Source organism: Oryx dammah, unplaced genomic scaffold, assembly GCF_014754425.2.
Source record: "Oryx dammah isolate SB20612 unplaced genomic scaffold, SCBI_Odam_1.1 HiC_scaffold_12, whole genome shotgun sequence".
In the NCBI taxonomy this organism is placed as follows: Eukaryota; Metazoa; Chordata; class Mammalia; order Artiodactyla; family Bovidae; genus Oryx; species Oryx dammah.
The window spans coordinates 57448051-57469527 of NW_024070196.1; the positions used below are offsets into that span (position 1 = coordinate 57448051).

General features: G+C 43.7%; 1 protein-coding gene across 1 annotated transcript in view; it reads right to left on the minus strand.

Moving 5' to 3' along the window:
* The window catches only part of FBXW8 (F-box and WD repeat domain containing 8), a 118373-nt gene that overhangs the window by 89275 nt on the left and 7621 nt on the right, over positions 1-21477 (minus strand). Inside the window, exon 2 of the mRNA XM_040251629.1 lies at positions 11870-11974. Within this exon, the coding sequence (XP_040107563.1) occupies positions 11870-11974 (105 nt within the window). The remainder of the gene's footprint in view (positions 1-11869; positions 11975-21477) is intronic.

Sequence of the window (21477 nt, forward strand, 5' to 3'; positions counted from 1 at the left end):
ATGGTATACTAGAAAAATATCTAACACAAAAGAAGATAATAGTATCAGAAAAGAGGAACAAAAACGATATACTAACAGTTCTTTAAGTGACTGAGGGCAGCCATCACGTTTACCCTTAGTCATTTCTTCACTGGTCTAAACGCTACACATTTCCTTCAACTGTCACAGAACTAGCTCCCATATTCATCACCTCTGAAATGTACCCTCCTGTTTATACGTCTGCACTGTCCCTCTTCAAATGTGGTACTCAGAACTAAACAATACCCCAGATACACAACTTCCAACTGCCATGAACAGAAGGATTTTATCAGATACTAATTTGCTACTTCACTTAAAGACACAATGCAGAACCCATAGTCCAGAGCTTCTGGAGTCCATTTATTTCAACAAATATTTAAGGCAGACAGAGTGATATGTTACAAACACCCATGGACACACCACCCTGCTTAAGAAGTGTTACCAATAAGCTTAAAGCTCCTGTGTATCTCTCCGAGCCCACATCCTTTTCTCCCCAGCAGTAATCTCAATTTGGTATTTATCAATCTTCAGTCTTCTTAAACATTAACTGTAATCAAAGAAAAAAAAGCCCCCATTTCTTACTCTCACACTATCATGTTTTAAATTCTTAGCTTTCTAAACTTTCTATTCATTTTAAATCCCAGCTCATCACACATGCCCACTCCCAGCATTTTACATCATCTTTCATTTCAATTCTGTCATCCGTTATATGCATGCTACTTTTCCTTTACATAAGTCATCCTCAAAATGCAGTCTGTGGGCCTTCATGTCTTAATTATTTTTAAAAAACTAACCAGGGTGGGGCTGAGTACAGAGCCCGTGGCAAAGCACTAGAGCCCTCCTCCCAGGCTGACAGGAATCCATTAAGCAGCCCACCCTGGGCATGGCCACAGCATCAGTTACAAATCCACGTAACCACACTGTCATTCCACACCTCTCCATCTCAGCCATAAGGGCATCGGGGAAACAAACCCTCATCTGATCACAAGTGGTCAGGCAATAAAGAATAGGATAATGATTCAATAACACTGGAGTCCCAGTTCTGACTAGCGAGAGCACCACGGTTTTATTTCTGGCATGTCTGCTCCACAGCTGAGCCTGTCCATGACACTGGGTGGGATCTGTCCATCTGTCTGTGCCAAAGGGAGTCTCAGCACTAGTCAATCAAGCAGAACAGACAGGGACAGACCAACATCCACTGTGATGAAGGTAGGCAACAACTCAAATAGCTCCAGAGCACAGTATTTCTCCCACAGGCTCCTGGAATTCAGGGTTAAAGTATAAGACAAGGGTGAACACACAGACACCCTCATGGTTTCTCAAAGGCACAGGGAGCTAACTAAACTGAACACGCAGCAGTTTACTCTGATCCGTGGGATACGTCAGTCCTTTTTTTTTTTGGTAAAAATTATAAAAGGTAAAACTTTGCAGAAATTATGAAATGTAACTACCAGATGAGAGATTCACAGTAACTAAGTCATTAATTTCACTACACACTACACAGCACTTGCCAAAGCACAGTCAGCAGAACAGCAGCTCCCCAGCTTTAGAAAAGGATTCTCAGGACTCCCCTACGGTCCAGTGGTTAAAAATCTGCCTTGCAATGCAGAGGACATGGGTTCAATCCCTGGTCAGGAAACTAAGATCCCACACGCCAAGGGGCAACTAAGGTTTCACGCTGCAGCTAGAGAAACCCATACTCCACAACCAGAGACAAGTCCATGTGATGCAATGAAGACCCAGCACAGCTAAAGTAACAAATAAGTAAAAATAAAAAGGACTGCATGGTCACACAAGTTTGGAGAAGACTGGTTTAAGAAAAACTAAGCAGGACTCTTCACTGTGGGAACTTCTCAGAGCTTTTAATAGACTGACATGTGCTGCCTATACCTAAGGAGGAGACATAGGAAGCTGTGTTTCTCAAACATATCTGGCTCCTGAACTTTTCTAACAAGGAGTATATCGAAAGTCTAGTGCCCTCCAGAAGGCACCTTAGAGAATGCTGATATGTGTTATTGGTCAATAGATTAAAACACATGTTGGACGCTCATCACACAGTAGGCACTAAGGCCAGCAATTCTCATCCACTTTCCACCTTAACCTGCTTAACTGACACCTTTTGCAGGTAGGCAACACTCCAGAGATGTGCCCAGACTGGGGGCCACCTCCCCATGGCTGGGGAAGCTAGAAAGAAAAGTTCCAGTCTCTGCCCTCAGAGTTAGGCTGGACCACAAGACTAGCCCTGAACGGGGGGTAATCTTTGTAATTCCGGAGTTTAAAAATTAGCCACAAGGCTGCACTTTGTTAGATGGAGCCAGTGAATCATCGGCATCTCCGAAGAATCCAAATTCAGCACTCACTGATTACAAACTAGAATATCCCAATTAAACTCAACATTCTAGATGAGGTTCTACCAGTACTAAACTGTACAAAGATCAGCCACTTTAAAACGGAGAAACTTTTCAGAGACTTTCAAGAGCTCTCGAATATGTCAGACTTTGTAAAAGTTGGGAGCTGAAAACTTTTTTTAATATGTATCAGCTTCAAAGAAAATGCCAAGTAGTCTTAAACAACACAATCTGAAATCTGTACAACAGGGTTATGGGAGGAAAACCCAAGAATAAAAAGTTGATGTTTCGGGGCATCATTCCACCACTAACCCCCAAACCACAGGGCTTCTTTTATAGAAAATAATATTCAGGATAAAGTTTAAACCCTGGATAACAAACAGTAAAGCTCTTTGAGGGATTTATAAAAGATTAGAGGTGAGAATAACTTCCAAAAAGGGATCAGGATTGTACTTACAATTAGGTATTAAACACAGAAACATGCCAACAATTTCTTTAGCAAACTGTAAAGGGGGGGTTGCCTTTTTATTCTTCTTTAAAGGAGAACAAAAATGACAGGCTTTAAGAATTTCTTTTAAGCCTGAAAGGGGAAAAAAATCAACAAGAAAAAGACCTAGCTAAACTTTCACAGTAAATTTTAGAGTATCACCAAAAGGAAATCTAATTGTTTTGATTTCTTAAGTTACATTAAATCTAGAAAGTTTACAAGTCTGCATTTTCCAAAGGCCTAATGGTCTTTCTCTAATACACTGAGATTGGGCTGGCCCTGCCCAGTAAAAGTCCCACTGAGTGAGCCTCAGCTGCAAGAATTTGCTAATAAAAGTGTCTCCAGCATTTTGCTTTATAGCACCACTATGAATTGTAGCATTAAAAAAAAAAAAAGCCCTTGGCTCAAAAACTAGCTTATTAACTCTGCCTGGATTAAGGTTACCAGTGGGGTCCACAACAGGGGAAAGTGTCATTGTTCCAGTCAAGCAATGATGTACGAAGTCCACCTGGGGAGAACACTGCTGATGTCCAGCTACTAAATCCAGGAGTCACTTCAGTCCTCCTCTCGGCTGACTCACAGTACCACTCATTACGTTGGATCACCTTCACCTCCTTGTAAAATTCTCTTCCTTGGTTCAGAACCTATGCATGCTGGGTTTTCTTCCCACCTCACAGGTACTAGCTTCTTTGTCTGCTTATCATCTAATCACTGTGGTGTACCAGGCTCAGTCCCCCAATCTCCTCCTCCATCTACACTTGTGTCCCTGATGAGCTAGTTTCCTGGCTTTAAATATCATCCATGTGCTGACAGCTTCCAGATTTACATCTTCAGTCCTGAGTGCAACCCAGAACTCACCTGCAGCTTTACATCCAAGCACTGATCTTTGCTCATCCCACCACTTTCCCCTCCATCAGTAATGGCAATCTCACCCTTCGTTGCTCAGGCCAAACACCCTGGAGAGCTACGAGTCTTTTTTCTCTCCCTACATCCAACACATAAGCAGCCCTGGTTCTGTCCACTTCCACCAGCCAGTCCTGATCCAAATCATCATGGGCTCTTGTGTGTGTGTGTGTGTACATGTGTGCTCAGTTGTGTCCAACTCTTTGGAACCCCACAGACTAGCTCCTCCATCTGTGAAATTTTCCAGGCAAGAGTATGGAAGCAAGTTGCCATTTCTTACTTCAGGCCATCTTCCCAACCCAAGGATCGAACCAGAGACTCTGGCGTCTCCTGCACCGGCAGGCAGATTCTTTACTACTAGCACCACCTGGGAAGCCCCACTGTGTGCTCCTGGCAGCCTTCAAAATGATTTCCTTGCTGCAGGTCTTGTCCCCCAGTGTATTCTCCACACAGCAATCCAAATGATCCATTTTAACACACAGGTCAGACCTATCACTCCTTGGATTAAAATGCTTCAGTGGCTTCCCATCTCATTCAGAACCCAAGTTCAAATTCCTTTTATTCAAGTTCCACAGATTAAGTGCCTTTCCAGTTGGGACCATCTCAGCTTCTCTTCCCTGGAGAAGGAAATGGCAACCCACTCCAGTACCCTTGCCTGGAAAATCCCATGGACAGAGGAGCCTGGTAGGCTACAGTCCATGGGGTTGCAAAGAGTCGGACATGACTGAGTGAGTTCACTTTCTTTCTTTCTTTCAGCTTCTCTTAGCCCTGTCCACTCACTGTATTAGTCCTGTATTAGTTTCCTACTAAACAACAGAATGGGAAAGACTAGAGATCTCTTCAAGAAAATCAGAGATACCAAGGGAACATTTCATGCAAAGATGGGCTCGATGAAGGACAGAAATGGTATGGACCTAACAGAAGCAGAAGATATTAAGAAGAGGTGGCAAGAATACACAGAAGAACTGTACAAAAAAGATCTTTACGACCAAGATAATCACGATGGTGTGATCACTCACCTAGAGCCAGACATCCTGGAATGTGAAGTCAGGTGGGCCTTAGAAAGCATCACTGTGAACAAAGCTAGTGGAGGTGATGGAATTCCAGTGGAGCTGTTTCAAATCCTGAAAGATGATGCTGTGAAAGTGCTGCACTCAATATGCCAGCAAATTTGGAAAACTCAGCAGTGGCCACAGGACTGGAAAAGGTCAGTTTTCATTCCAATCTCAAAGAAAGGCAATGCCAAAGAATATTCAAACTACCGCACAATTGCACTCATCTCACACGCTAGTAAAGTAACGCTCAAAATTCTCCAAGCCAAGCTTCAGCATTACGTGAACTATGAACTTCCTGATGTTCAAGCTGGTTTTAGAAAAGGCAGAGGAACCGGAGATCAAATTGCCAATATCCACTGGATCATGGAAAAAACAAAAGAGTTCTAGAAAAACATTATTTCTGCTTTATTGACTGTGCCAAAGCCTTTGACTGTGTGGATCACAATAACTGTGGAAAATTCTGGAAGAGATGGGAATACCAGACCACCTGACCTCCCTCTTGAGAAATCTGTATGCAGGTCAGGAAGCAACAGGTAGAACTGGACATGGAACAACAGACTGGTTCCAAATATACGTCAAGGCTGTATATTGTCACCCTGCTTATTTAACTTCTATGCAGAGTACATCATGAGAAACGCTGGGCTGGAAGAAACACAATCTGGAATCAAGATTGCCGGGAGAAATATCAATAACCTCAGATAAGCAGATGACACCACCCTTATGGCAGAAAGTGAAGAGGAACTAAAAAGCCTCTTGATGAAAGTGAAAGAGGAGGGTGAAAAAGTTGGCTTAAAGCTCAACATTCAGAAAACGAAGATCATGGCATCTGGTCCCATCACTTCAAGGGAAATAGATGGGGAAACAGTATCAGTCTTTATTTTGGGGGGCTCCAAAATCACTGCAGATGGTGATTGCAGCCATGAAATGAAAAGACGCTTACTCCTTGGAAGGAAAGTTATGACCAACCTAGAGAGCATATTCAAAAGCAGAGACATTACTTTGCCAACAAAGGTCCATCTAATCAAGGCTATGGTTTTTCCAGTGGTCATGTATGGATATGAGAGTTGGACTGTGAAGAAAGCTGAGCACCAAAGAACTGATGCTTTTGAACTGTGGTGTTGGAGAAGACTCTTGAGAGTCCCTTGGACTGCAAGGAGATCCAACCAGTCCATCCTAAAGGAGATCAGTCCTGGGTGTTGTTTGGAAGGACTGATGCTAAAGCTGAAACTCCAATACTTTGGCCACCTCATGCGAAGAGTTGACTCATTGGAAAAAGACTCTGATGCTAGGAGGGACTGGGGGGAGGAGGAGAAGGGGACGACAGAGGATGAGATGGCTGGATGGCATCACCGACTCGATGGACATGAGTTTGGGTGAACTCCAGGAGTTGGTAATGGACAGGAAGGCCTGGCATGCTGCAATTCATGGGGTCGCAAAGAGTCGGACATGACTGAGCGACTGAACTGATCTTCTAACAACTTATCACACTTATGGCTTAAAATAACACACATTTATTCTGACAGTTCTGGAGGCCAAAAGTCTAAAATCAAGGTGCTGGGGAAATTCCCTGGTTGTCCCTCCATGCCTCCACTGCAGGGGGCAGGGTTTCAATCCCTGGTCAGGGAACTAAGACCCCACAGGATGCATGGCCCAGTCCAAAAATAAACAAGTAAAAAATAAAAGTGTGGGCAGCCAGGTAGCATTCCTTCTGGAGGTTTCAAGCGATAACCTGTTTCTTTACCTCTTCCAGGTTTGAGAGGCCACATACATTCCTTGGCTTGTGGCCCCTTCCTCCGTTTTCAAAGCCAGAAACATGGCATCTCCTCTTCTCACTGACCTCCTGCCTCCCGCTATGGAGCTTTGCAATTACACTGAACTCACCTGGATAATCCAAGACCACTCCATGCCAAGACGCTTAACATACATCTGCCAGGGTCCCTTCCCACAAAAGGTAGCACATTCACATCCCAGGTCTGAGGACAAGCACATGCACATCTCTGGGAGGCCAACACTCAGTTACCACAGTCTAGCCAGCTCTGACCTTCCTGCTGTCCTCAAGCACAACAGCTGCACTCACCTCCAGGCCTGTGCACCTGTGATTCGCCTCCGCCAGAGACCTGTCCAGCTTCCTGCTTCCCTCCTTTCAGTCTCTGCAGAAAGGCCACCTTCTCTGTGACATCTTCGCCAGTCACTTAGAAGTGTAAGCCCAACATCGTCTCTGCTGGTCTCTTTTCTCCACAGCACTTACCACCACCCGATATACTCTATATTCAATCCTGTATTTACTGCACATAATTGTAAAGCTTTCTAAAAGGTGGGGGGAATGGGGTTTCTGTTTTGGTCACTGCTGTACTCACTGTCTAGAACGGTACATACATGCCACACAGCAGGCCCTGCGTAAAAGACTGAATGAGAAGAATAAGTCCAACACTGTTTAACGCTTAAAAAAACTGCATTGTTTTTATTTTCAAAGGTCAGCTCCTGGCATGTGCTGTCCTCGGAAGGCTCTGACTTTCTTATTCTAGCATAATCTCTTGCTTTTTGATTTCTTTTCTCGTTTAAATTTTAATATGGAAAATGTCCACCACACAAAAGTAGAGTGAACAGTATAAACAACTATCAAGCCCCCCCAACTCTGTTCAAATGATTATCAGCACTTCACTGTCCCTGTTTCATCGAGCTCCCCATCTTCTTTCTGGAGCTGCTCTGCTTTTCCTTAACCCCATTTAGAGGGAGCAGCCACCGCAACCTGGCAAATTAAAAGAAAACGCCTGGAGGTGCTTGGGTGTCAGATGTGCACGAGCCTCCCTGAGAGGAGTCTGGGGGCAAAGGTGAAGTTAAGGACTGAGGAAACTCTGCCAGCAACCGCAAGTCCTCAGCATCATTTCTGCTCTGAAAAAATCAACCCAGAGTGCTTGGCTCTGAATCCCCAACTTTTAAACATGTCATTAAGATCTGCAGCTAGAAAAAGTCTGGTTTCAGTTTCTCCTATTTGGATATCTGGGAAGATCATAAGATCACATTTTCCTTGAAACTTGAAATATCATAATCTAATAGACTAGGCTTTAGTTCCAGAAGTACTTCTTTATTTTGGTAACACCTACCTCTTGCTTGCCAATTTTTATCATAAATCTTAAGTTTTTAACCTCTCTATCTTCCCTCTTTTTCTTGATTACATTCTTTAAGGACATTTTTCTATGTTTTACTTGAAAAGCATGACCTTTTTGCCTTTGCAGCTCTACTGCTAAAATTACACATTAGGAAATACACATAACTAAAATATATGTTAAAACTGAAAATGAAAAAATAAAATTACAGGCCTTCCCTGGTGGCTCCATGATAAAGAATCCACCTGCCGATGCAGGAGACATGGGTTTGATCCCTGGTCCAGGAAGACCCCACGTGCCATGAAGCAACTAAGCCCATGTGCCACAACTACTGAGACGGAGCACCCCAGAATTTCTGCTGCACAGCCAGAGACACCACTGCGGCAAGAAGCCTGTGCAACTCGAGAGCAGCCCCCGCCTCATCGCCAAGAGAGAAAAACCCGTGCAGCAACAAAGACCCACTGCAGCTAAAAATAAACAAAAACTTTAAAAATGAAATCTCTAAAAAATTGTTTAAATAAAATAAAATTACAGAGATGGAGAATAACTTCAAGGTTTCCAGGGTTAGTGAAGGGGAAGGCTGTGGCTATAAAAGAGTAGCAGGAATTCTTGTGATGAAAGTTCTGTATCTTGACTGTGTGGTCACTCAAATCTACACACAAGATAAAACCACACAGAACCAAATACACACAAATAAGCGTGTGTTAAACTGGTGAGATCTGACTAAGCTCCGTGAACTTCACAAATGTCAATCCCTGGTTTTGATACCGTGGGACAATTTTCCAAGACAGACAATGGAGGAACTGGGGGAAGGGTACACAGAACTTCTTTGCATTGTATTTTGCAACTTCCTATCAATTTAAAATGACTTTTAAAGTGTTTTAAATGAACACCGGCACATACTTAAAAACCTTTACTTCTTAGAATTATCCAGTAATATAACAGCACACTTAACTTTTTTCTCATAAAAAACGAACAATTCTGAAATCAACAATTTTGTCATTGTTACCCACTGTAAAATACTACATTGGAAACACTGGAAATCCTGTGGACATACACACACACACACCAAAAACATAAAATTATAAGTAGCAAAATGATAAACTGCTCAATGAGCTGTCCCACGCATAACACCTTACTAAAAGCACACTGTTTGAGACATCTCAGCGTGAGACTCTCCCACAGAGATATAAACCCCTTGAGGGCCAGGTACGGACAGCGACAGGCTAGGGAGGCCAGTATCCAAAGTCCACAGGGTCACAGACTAACGTGGGGGGACTTAAGTTCTGAAGCATCAAGCCTCACAAAGCAGAAAGGAGACGAAGTCAGAGCCAAATCAATTCTCCAAGTCTGTGGCATAATGAAATCTCAGAAGTCCTCCCCAACTAGGGTTCCTTACTGTGAGTCAGTTACCAATTTGGCATAAAGATCTAAGCAGACAGGTTTTCTCCAAGGGTACACATATAGTTCATGGTGCCAATTCCCCATAACTGGCCCAACCAATTTCACTCAAATCCCAAGGTGGCTAGATTAAAAGAGAACCAGAGGAAAACAGCAAGACGGAGAGTGCTAGCCCCCTCTGAAATAAAATCATAAAGCAGCAGGATGTTCCACTGAACAGAAGGCCCTTTCCCCTGTTTCAAAAATAAAAACACCGTGAGAAACAAATGAAAATGCTACTTATTTTTATTAGCTTGGTGTTTTATTTTAATGCTTGAAAAAAAAAAAGCCAAGTCTACAAACTACTGGCCATCCATTGTCCTCTTTGTGCAAAAGCTCAGAAAACAAACAAACAAAAAAAAAAAACCCTGGCTTTGCAGATCACAGCCACCTCAGGGATTCTGGTTAGAGATATTTTCTATTCTTACACATGTGCTTTAAAAATTAGGTTCAACAACAACAAAAATCCAAATCCAACTGGCCCAAGAGGGAAGAATTCTGGTGGACAATTGGACTACTGTGTTGCAAATTAAACTGTTCACACCTGCAGAATAATCTCACCAGCATAACCAATCTACCCTGGAATGCAGCCCCACTGTACCAAAAGGGGGATCTCTTCTTCCACCAGATCCTATCTTTCCACTGATAAACTCTCTGGATGAGAAAACCAGCAGCAGATGTGAAAGCCACATGGCCCTCTACAAAGCGGGAGAGCAAAAACCAATGTTAAAAGAAATGATTCCTTAAACAGCAGCTCCTATCAAGAATGAAGATTTTATCACCGAATGCTGACTTTGTGGAAAGCAAGCTATTAGACCCTGTTCTAAGGGTTCGGCTAACGGAATCCAGCTGAAATCCAGGAGCTGGGCTCACTTAGCTACGCCCTTGTTTTCAATTCTTGGGATAGGGCCAATATGTAAAGTTAGAAAATAACAAATCCAATTGCCAAGGGAAAGAAGACAATGTAGGTACTCTTACTGAATGCAATCGATAGGCTCTGAGCACAGTTTATACTGTAAAGATTATTTTGTGAATTTTACCCTTTGAATAATTTCTTTCTAAAGATTTCCACACTTTCCATTAAAAAATATTAGCCAACATCCCCTTTTAACTGATACTGTGGCAATCAAAAATCCTGAAAACTTCCTCAAATTCATATTTAAGTAGAAAAACATTCTGATTAAGCAAACTGCTTCATAACAGGGGAAAATCATAATAGGGAAATAGAGTAAAACCAGAAACTCTCTAAATTGTCTTGCATTCTGTTGTCATTTCACTGCACTGCCATGGGGTCAGCCAGCTCTAGAGTCTAAGTTTGAGCACAGTTTTCACCACTCTCAAACTGCCTTAATATTTTTAATTTCACATTCATGGCAGTGTTTTGGATTTTTAATGTACAGTTTTCCTACCACTTAATGTCTTTTTTTTTTTTTTTTTTGGCCACATTGCCCAACATGTAGAATCTGAGTTCCCTGATCAAGGATTGAATCCCACACCCCTTAGAGTGGAAGTGTGGAGTCTTAACTGCTAGACCTCCAAGGAAGTCCCTCCTACCACCCACTTTCACCAAACTCTTTCTCCTAAAGGTATAGAGACTTGTGTCAAACACATTATAGGATCTAGAGATGGGAAATGGTAACCACTAAACAGATTACTTCTTTGGCTAATATGGGCCATGGATGCTCCAGTGTCTTCTGGGAAACACAGCTGTCCATGAAATCCCAAACGATCAGCAATCACATTCACTCTTCACCAAGAAGAGAATACAAGACTAACTCTAAGTGCATAAAGGCCTGCTTCTTAAAGCACAGCCAGAGCCACACTGGCTTCAGCTGGCAGAAATGCAGACTAGTGGGGGCCACACCCCAGACCTCCTGAATCTGACACTGCGTTTTATCCAGACCCTCTGTGGTTCATGCACACAATACAGTCTGGCCTAAACTATCTGCCACTACCCCACTCCACTAGCATGTGGCCCAGAGCAGGCACAAGATGGGGGACGCTGATCTGCAATTCCCTCAGTGGGTCTCAGTTCTCACATGCCTCTCACCTCACTGCATGGAATTCGGGTGTCTGAAGGGTAATTTGGACTGTACAGTGGAACATGATGTCACTGTTTTGTCCCCAGGCTGACCCTCAGCTCCCAACCTAACAGCTGGCTTGATTGAACCAAGGCCTCACACCTTTGCATCAGAAACAGTGAGGACATTAACAGCTCTGGCGAGCTCAGAAAGGCGAACACAGTGCTGTCAGCCTTGAGCACACTGCCACGGGTCAGCCATAACTCAGACTGCAGGAAGAACACAGCGCTGGGGCAGTCGGTCACGAAAAGATCACCACCACGTGGGGATATGGAACATGATCGTTTAAGCTCAAGGTTGCTTTCCTTCAAGTAAAGCTGCTACCCCATTTGTTACCTCTGTGGAGTCTGTCATTGTGTAAAGTACACTTCTGTTATGGAGGAGCTTCCCACACTTGAATTACACGTGTAAGCAAATCCTGACAGCTTACCTGTGCGCACCTTCCTAGTTCTCTCCTGTTCAGATACTGAAATATATTGATTGCCAACTCATAAGGCAGTTGGATATCAAAGAAGGGAACATCATCCATTTCATTCTGAGGAGGGAAAAAAAGAAAAGAAATATTAAAATTCTGAAACATGAAAATGTAGGCCCTTTAAATGATCAGCAATAGCCCTAGGTGGTGACAAGAGAGAGAACTGTGATACCGAGGAGAAGCAAAACGTTCTCACTATTCCACAGAGCACAGTTATAGAACTCATTCAGAGCCTTATAGTCACTCTCAAATCTCTGACTCCCCACATTCATACGAGGTCTCCTCACATGCACTTAGAAACTCCACAAGACCATCTCACAAAACGATTCAGAAAGGAGAAGCAGGGGTGCCATCTCACAAACTGAGGGGTGCCACGGGAGTCAGTGCAAAGGTCCGTGGAAAGCCCCTCAACGTCTCAGGAAAGATGAGTGGCAGGAAGCCAAGAAAGAGCTTGAAACCAGGGAGGGAGGCCACTGGAACTTCCAGGACAACTGCTCCTATTCCCCAACCTGGACTGGAGTGCGTGTCCATAGCAGAGAAACGCTGACCTAGGTCACTGCAGTGTTTTCTCCAAGAAGAGGGGGACAGGGCTGTGAACGTGAGCAGAAAGTACATAAACGAGGCGCTGCTCCTGAGTAAGGTGAGCACTCCCTCCTCGGCCACAGGAGAAGCACAAGGCTTCCTGATGCACTCGGGGGCTTGCGCTGGTTAACCGAGTGAGCCAGTGCAAACAAAGCAGTTTCTTCTTCGGTGTAATTTATTAATGCGAAGAAATTAGAGCTCGCCTGCCTTTGGATAAGCAATTAGGGATGAGGTAACAGGCTTTATTTGAGAGATAAGGCTGTCATGACGATCCTGGTAGCACAAAGAAATATGAGCATGAAACAGAAAAAAAGGCCAAGTGTGCACATGTATCCCTCTGCCTGTTCCCGAATCCGCCTGCCAAAGCTTGCTTTGGAGTAGGCTCCTGTGAAGCTGGGGAAAGTGGTGCTATTCGTCCCAACAGAGCTTGCTTAATAAAATTCACTTCTAGTAAGCTTTGACTGACATCAGCGACTTACTGGATACAAACAAAAGTATTAATTCACCACTCAAATACAACAGTTGTATACTGCAAGGCTGCATGGAAAGAGTCTCGGCGTGCTAAGGCACCAAGAATCAGGGTGAAGATTTTTCTGGAACTGTGTTTCCATTCATCTAGGACTCTCAGGGCTAAGAGTATCCAGGGCATAAGGAGGTAATGTATTCAACTGCAAAAACAGTGCAAGGCTAATAAGCATGAAGGCCAAGAAGGCTCTCTAGAGGGAAAGGGGGGAAGGGCTTACAGTTCTCGGCGGGTAAAGAAGGAACAGAATGTTAAGTCAGGACAGAAGTGCTGGCTGTACCGAAAACAACAGGAAAAAAAAAATCTGCAAGTGTAACTGAAAGACAAAAAGGATCCCTGCCTAAAAAAATAAAGGAAAGTCATTGGTCAGGCTAGGTCCCCTCCTACAGCTAATCGACTTTACCCATCAAGAAAAAGAGGCCTCACTTTCTCTCTGCCCAGATTCAACTTCAGATGCCTTACTGTAACGGTGGACGGAGTCAATGAAAGCAGCACACATTACAAGACTATCACTCACAGCCCTGGACTTCCTTTTGCTTTCTCTTTTGGATTATTTGACTACAGTGAGGTGGAGAAGTCTACCTTAAACATTCAGTAGAGAAACAAGAGGAAAAAATGTTCCCTGTCCTATACAAACAGAATAAAGGCAAAGTCTGCATTCATGCAAACTGAACTCATAATTAGCTTTTTCTTTTTTTATCTACTGCCAGCAATGTGCCAGGCATTGTTTTCTTCAGTCATCCCTTCGGAACTCCCTATAAACTGGTGTCTGGATCTGACATGATTGGGATGAAGGATGAGAAATCATCTCTATTTTTTAGTTTTGTTGGTCACACTTCTGGTGGCAGGTGCCTTCTCCCTTTTGCCTATTCAGCTGGCCAGTTCTCTCTTCTCCTCCTAGAAAATAAGGCCTCTGCCTTAGCATGCTCCAGACTCTGCCACCATCCATCCTGACACCAGTGACCTCTGGGATGCAGTGCCATGTCGGGGTCAGAGCACAGATTCCAACTGGTCATCCGGCTCTGCCATCTCACTAGCCATGAGACCAGGCTACACGCAACTGATTCTCAGCTTCCTCATCTGTGAAACAGATGTCAGCATACCTACTGTGTTATTCACAGGGCAGTTATAAGGATAAGATGAAATAATTCATGGAAAGGACTTGGCACAAGTGCCCAAGGCTAAGCATGCAATCATCGATTGTTAAAATTACTGTTTTCTTTCCTTGAATGGTACATCCCAGGCCCCTTTTTTTCCTTCAACAAGTATTTGTTGATTAGGTCCACATTCCATTTTGCCCCCACATAGGCTCGTTGTTTACACAGTAAGTTGTCTCCCCTTGTTACATGATAAGCAGATGACGGTCAACAACTGTGGAAAGGGAACGGCAGAGGCTGTCATTCAGGAGTCTGAACGCTGAAAGTATCCACACAACAAGATCTCTTCCAAAATGGCTTTCAAAAAAGAATTGTCAGGGCTTCCCTGGTGGCTCAGGGTAAGGAATCTGCCTGCCAACGCAGGAGACACGAGTTCAACCCTTGGTCCAGGAAGATCCCACCGGTCACGGAGCAACTAGGTCCATGTGCTACAGCTATGGAGTCCAGGCTCCACAATGAGAAAAGACAGCACCACAACCAGAGAGGAGCCCCCACTCGCAGCTACTAGAGAAAAGTCCGTGCAACAACAAAGATCCAGTACGACCAAAAATAAAGAAAAATTTTAAAAACAGAATCATCAATTCTAGACAGTTATACCACAGTAATAACTACAGAAGGATCTGCTCTAGCGCACACTGGATAAAAATGAGGCGGCCAGCAGGGTGTGAACCACCAGTCGGGGGTGTTAGGGCTCCCACAGCAACAAACAATCAGAGACGCCATACTGGTCTCACTCTTGACACACAGTTGTGATGGCTCTTGATCACTTACAAGTTCTAGAGGGTAACAACTGCTTCGAAGCACTGATTATAATTATGTAAACACCAATAGCACAAAGCCATTTTTTTTTTTAAATCACTGTGTTCTGAGAATTATTATCTAAACTTCAAAATGATGGTCAATCCCAAACAGATCAAGTCCCAGACTCTTATGTAAACGAACTTCACTGTTGCTACCACTGGCTGGGAACGGAAGGAAAAAGCATAAAAGAAACCGATATATTAAAGAGAGGTCCACATCCCCACATCTTAAGAAATATGTAGACCCACAAGGTCAGGAGACCAAAGACTGCAGTTTCCTGTTGCACACTTAGAATCTTTGTGGCAAGACATTCTCTCACTGGCTCTTGAAACGGAGGCTGTGAGGGGTCACTCAGTTTCCCTGTCTGGGTCCACCACACTTATCCCCCCAGAGGCCCAGGATGCTGCCTGCCAGTGGCTCATAGCTGCGTTCCTTCCCAGGCGCGCCCTGGGGCAAACAAGCTGCCTCATTCCAGGTCACACTCCCTCTTCAAGGGCAGTGTGCAGCCAATGACCGCTCAACAGCAGAGTAAAAAGGCCTCAATATGGGACCCCCTCAGCAAGGCCAACCCAGGAAACCACCTGCACGCAAACCTCTATCTCAGAGTCTGTTTCACAGTTAATCCTACCTTTACTCCCAAGCGGCCCTGTATTCAACACATTCCCAAGGGTTCTTATGCATAATTCCAGTGTCATTAAACTAGGCAACCTACTTCACTTTCCACTACAGAGGCAACAGAAATGCAAGTTAGAGTGACATTATTATGTCAAAAACCAAAAAACTACAGAGGAGCTTCAAGGTTAAGTAAATCACTCATAAATTTCACTTTGTTATTACTAGTAACATATCACTTGCAAAACACCTTACAAAAGACTGAGAGTTATGAGCATGTTTGATCCCATGGCTGAAAATGCAGTCCTTTTACAGGTACAGCATGACTGGACAAGGAGACAGAGCCACACCCTGTACTGAGGCTGCAATCCAGTAATCACGCATAAATTAACCGAGGCAGCAGGAAGGTCCTAAGCGCTCTCATTTGGTACTTCCCACAGTTCATAATAAGTAAAAACGATAATAATAATACTTGCTACTAGTGTGTACAGAACTACCTTGTAACCTAAAAGGTGCCATCACAGACTTCTACCTAGACTATTTTGAAGCATGTGCCATCGTGCTCAGTTGCTTCAGTCATATTCGACTCTTTGCAGCTCCACTGCACCCCGCCAGGCTCCACTATCCATGGAATTTTCCAGGCAAGAATACTGGAGCAGGTTGCCATTTCCTACTTGACCCAAGGATCAAACCTGCATCTCTATGTCTCCTGCACTGGGAGGCAGGTTCTTTAACACTAGCGCCAACATACCGCTACCCCAAAAGTTATTGGCCACATTAACCAACTATATCTGTACTAACTTAAATATGGCAATGGACAAGTTGTCATTTCAGAAACTAAGATATCCTAAGAAGAAAACAGACAAAGGGTTTCCCTGACGGTCCAGTGGTGAAGAATCCGCCTTGTGATGCAGATGACATGGGTTCGATCCCTGGTCAGGGAAGATTTCACATGCTGTGAAGCAACTAAGTTTGTGCACCACAAGTACTAACCCAGAGCTCTAAAGCCCAAGAGCCACAACTACTGAACCCACACACTGCAACTACTGAAGCCCATGCACTCTGGAGCCCATGCTCTACAATGAGAAGCCTGCACACCGCAATGAGGAGCAGCCCCTGCCTGCTGCAACCAGAGAAAGCCTGCCCAGAGCAACAAAGACCCAGAGCAGCCAAACGTAACATAAATAAAGCTTAAAAAAAAGACACTTGAAATATGACAGGAAACTCTGTCATACTATCCAAGTGTTAGTATGACTACAAAGTTTAGAGAATAATTTGGAATGGCCAAATCTATGGTACAGAAGACCATTCGGAAGACCAATAAATTTAAAGTATTAATATTAATGTATACATGCTTGATCCTGTTTGATTCTTTGCGACCCCATGGATTGTAGTCCGCCAGGCTCCTCTATCCATGGAATTTTTCAGGCAAGAATACTGGAGTGAGTTGCCATCCACCAGGGGATCCTCCCAACCAGGGATTGAACACTTACTTACTGCATCTCCTGCACTGCAGGCAGATTCTTAACCCACTGAGCCAGCAGGGAAGCCCCACAAAGCATTAACATTTCTTCAAATTTAAAGAAAAACATCCTTTTGACAGCATACAATTTGGCTTTTAATTTTTTTTAATGATTCATATATTGACTCCCTATCTACTACTGGTGACCGCTGTCCTGTACCAAACATCAGAATCATCTTTGGGGTTGTCTGGGTGTGTGTGTTTTAAACCTAAATCCCAGGGCCTCACTCAGACCTCCTGTCCCAAATTCTCAGGGGTGGGGCTCAGGCATCTACTCTTTAGGAATTCCCATGCAAACCAAACGTTGAGAAACACAACCCTAACTTATCGACAGATATAAAAATCAATCCTTTACCAATCAAGTAAAAAAAAAAAAAAAAGAAAAGAAAGCCACCACAGAGAGGTTATGTTACTTTGTTAATTCAAAGTCAGTGAATACTTGATTTTCCCAAAGTCTACTGGACTTACTCCAGTAAATGCTAAAAGAAATTGCAAACAGATCCATCCCCAGGGAGGCCGATTTGTACTCTCATGTACTAATGTAAGACTAATTCTGCAAATGGATTGGTTTTGTGCCTTACTGTTAGAAATTTAATCTGTCTTCTCTTGTTTAGTAGAAGAAGGGATAATCACTAAGCGCCAAATCAGTAAAGAGTGAAGAAACGGACCTAAGGTTTGTTCCCAGCATACATCTCTAGGGCAAACAGAACACGAAAGCTCTCTCTCTAGATGGTGTCTTAAGAAACTGAGACAAGAACCTCGAGTTTAGACAATAGATGCGCAACGTTTCTGCGAAATCTGCCCCTGAAAGGAGATTGTTTTCTACAGGAATTTATCTCAACTGTTCACATACTGCTGAAGAGTAGAGCATACCCACACAATCTCCATCAGAAGGAGTGGATGGGTTCCAGTTTCACCTGTATTTTCTTTAAAAAAAAATAAAATTGGTCGATTAGGGGGGAAAAGGTCTGAAATACTGTCAAGATAAACAGGTATTAATTTACGTTCCTAAATGTGTCTCAAAACACATAATTACTATGTGATGTTTTCACAAAGAAACACATTTGTAAAATAAGGTAAAATGTTTTACGTCCAAAACACTATCTGAATTGAAGACCATGCCAAGTGCTGGGGGGAGGGGAGGTACTATGACTGGGTGTATAAGAAATGATGTCAACACTCAGAACTAAAATTTTTTATAGAGATATATCATTGTCACATAAAATGGGATAAAAACTGGAGTCTACAAAAAGCAATAGAGACAGTCCCTCAAGGTATTCCCAAGTTCATTAGGAAGCCAGCTATTTAGAACTTGGAAATCATTTCTCTGAAGCAACAATGCTATAAAGGGTGGTTAAACTCCCAAACAGTCCACAAAAGGCCAGTTTCTCATTTAACACTTAACATAATCCCTTGCGTGTCACTATGAGAAAGAGCAAAGGGAATTCAGTGCATTTAGGCTGATCACGCACGTGGCTGATGTGAACTGCAACACCATGCTATCTACCAGGTACGCACACAGCAGCTGCACACTCAACATCCATGGTACTTGTTTTCTAATGGGCTTGCCAACTTCAAAAGCCACTGTCATTCACCACCTACTGGTATGATTCCCCCAGGCGCTGACAAGGGATGGACACAAAATGGTTTAGCAACTGGGGTAGTGAGAGCTGGGGCAATCCCAGGAGGCTGGGCAGTGGGGGAAGCTAGGAAGGCAGAAGAGGCTGGATCTCTGCTTTCAAAGCCCCCCTTTCATCTACAATGGGATGCAATTTCTCTCTCCAGGAGGAAGAGAAGTCAGGAGGAGAAGAGGGAGCCCCCTGTCAAAAGCTTCAGGTCCCAGAGGAGCCGGTGTGGGTATGGTTGGTTTGTAGAGTTCCCTGTCAAGGGTCCCAAACTCTCCAAACACATTCATACCATCAAGGCTAGCTGTATAATTTGTGCAGCCCAGAGAAAAGCAGAAGTGTAGGGCCCCTTGTTTAATATTAAGATTTCAAGATGGTAACAAGAGGGCATTAAACTAAGCAGTGTATGCTGCTGAGCCTGGGGCCCTAGGTGACCACACAGGTCACACAGACCCACGAGGCCAGCTGGCCCTGGCCACCACAGAACCTTTGCACTTGCCGTCCTCTGCCTAGAATCCCCTCCCATGAATCTCTCCCCGCTTCTGGAAGTGTGACCTTCCCAAGAAGGCTTTCTTGGATACACCAATCCCCAACACATACACACTCTTATCCCTTCTACCCGGTGTATTTTTCTCCAGAGCATCTACTACCCAACCATTATTTGTTCATTGTCCACGTCCCTCTTGCCCAAAATGTGGACTTTATAAGAGCATGGATTTTTCTGTCTTGTTCACTGCTGTAGCCTCAGTGCCAAGAAGACAGCCTGGTAGGTACCAAGGAGCCCTCTCTCTAGTGCACGCGTGTGCATGCCTGCTCAGTTGTGTCCAACTCTTTGCGACCCCATCAACTGTAACCTGCCAGCCTCACCAAGAAGCTGCCTAATGAGTTATCTGAGGAGTTATCTGCTCCATGAAGCAGAACCTTCCAACAAACAGATGCCCTGAGTTACCAATTGTTCTGGTGCACACACAGAGACCGTTTCAAAACATGCCCAAGTAGACACTTGCTCATTCACAACAGGAAAAAATGAATGGCACTGACAGGAGAACATTTTAGTTTGGGTAAGGGAGAAGGCAGCGAACCCTGGGCTGGAGGAATCAGGAGAGAGTAAACAGAGGAACAGAGGGACAAGAATCAAGTGAAGCCTTAAAAGGAAAGCAAAGAACAGAAGGAAGGCAAGTCTCACCAGGTAGGCCAACACATGAGTTTACATTTGACTCAGTTGCGTTCTCATTTTGTATTAGTGTTTCCCCACTTGTTTCTAAGTTTAACAAAAAGAGGAAAGTCATCAAACTGACCTTGCTGACAACATAGATATAGGCTCTGACAAAATAAGTGACAAAGTGAGCAATAAATACTGGCCAACAGTATTAAAATTTTTTAATCAGGCCTGAAAACCCCAATCTTAACGCTCCGAACGGTCACCAGGGTTCTAACCACCACAGGTCCTCCTTATGAGATTGCTGTTGGAAGCAGCAATCCCTGTTATTTCTACTCCACAAATGCAGGCGGGGCCCCTACTACACTCAGCACCATAGGTGGGGGTACAGGAGGACAACAGACCTGCCCTTCAGGGATTCCAATCCAAGGGGGGTGGATGCTGAAGCAAGAGGCTTACCAGGAGTAACGCTTAGCAAAGAGGAAGTGAGATGGCATAATAAACTCTTCTGCAAAACCACTGATAATAATAGTGCTAGCTTTAACTTACTGGCTACTTACTGTAAGCCAGGCTTGGTGCTAAGAATGTCCCATGCCTCCATACAAGATGATACTAGCATCGACCTTTTTTGATAAGGTAGGATAAGTGAAACTGCCCAAGGTCAAACAGCTAGGCAGCAGCAGAGACCAAATGTGAACTCGAGTTTGCCTGATTCCAGAGGATGGACTTGTAACCAGGGCCAACCTGACCCATTAATGTCACCCTTTCAGTTTAAAAAAAAAAGCAAGACTGTAGGCTTCTGAGGGCTGTGACTGTGCCCATTCTGTTTACTGCTGATTCCCCAGAACCTGACTGATCCATAAATACATGTTGGATGAACAGAAAACACCTACATTCCTGCAAACACTTTGAACAATGACTCCCTTAAAGCAGTCATCTGTTGTTTCTGCCCAATATCCATTTGCTCTTTTCTCTTAGGAAATCATACCATTCTTAGGCAACATGGGTTAGGTGAGGCTGACCCCACTCATCTGCAGAAGACAGTGGATATGAGCCTGGCCAATTTGCATCAGTGACTGGTTCGAGGATGGACCAATGAGAATTAAAGTTCATGACTCTGGGAGCAGAAAACATGCTCTTTTTCATCCTCAGTTGCTTAGCCGCTAGCATAGAAAACTGAACTGGCCGGCAGCCACTTTATCCCAAATTGGAGAGCACCTGTCTATGAATAAAGCCAACAAAAGGAAAGCAGGACCAAGAAATGAAGAGATTTCTATTAGGAAAAAAAAAAAAAAAAAAAAACTTTGCTAACTAGGAGGTAAAGGATGTTAACCAAACTTACTACAATCATTCTGTAATATATAGCTATGTCAAGTCATCATGCTGTACCTCTTAAATTTATAGTGTTCTACATCAATTATCCAAGTAATCTAAGTCTATGCCCCAATCTAAGTAATGCTGAAGCTGAAATTGAACAGTTCCATGAAGACCTATAAGACCTTCTAGAACTAACACCAAAAAAACAAAAAAAAAAGTCCTTTTCATTATAGGGGACTGGAATGCAAAAGTAGGAAGTCAAGAG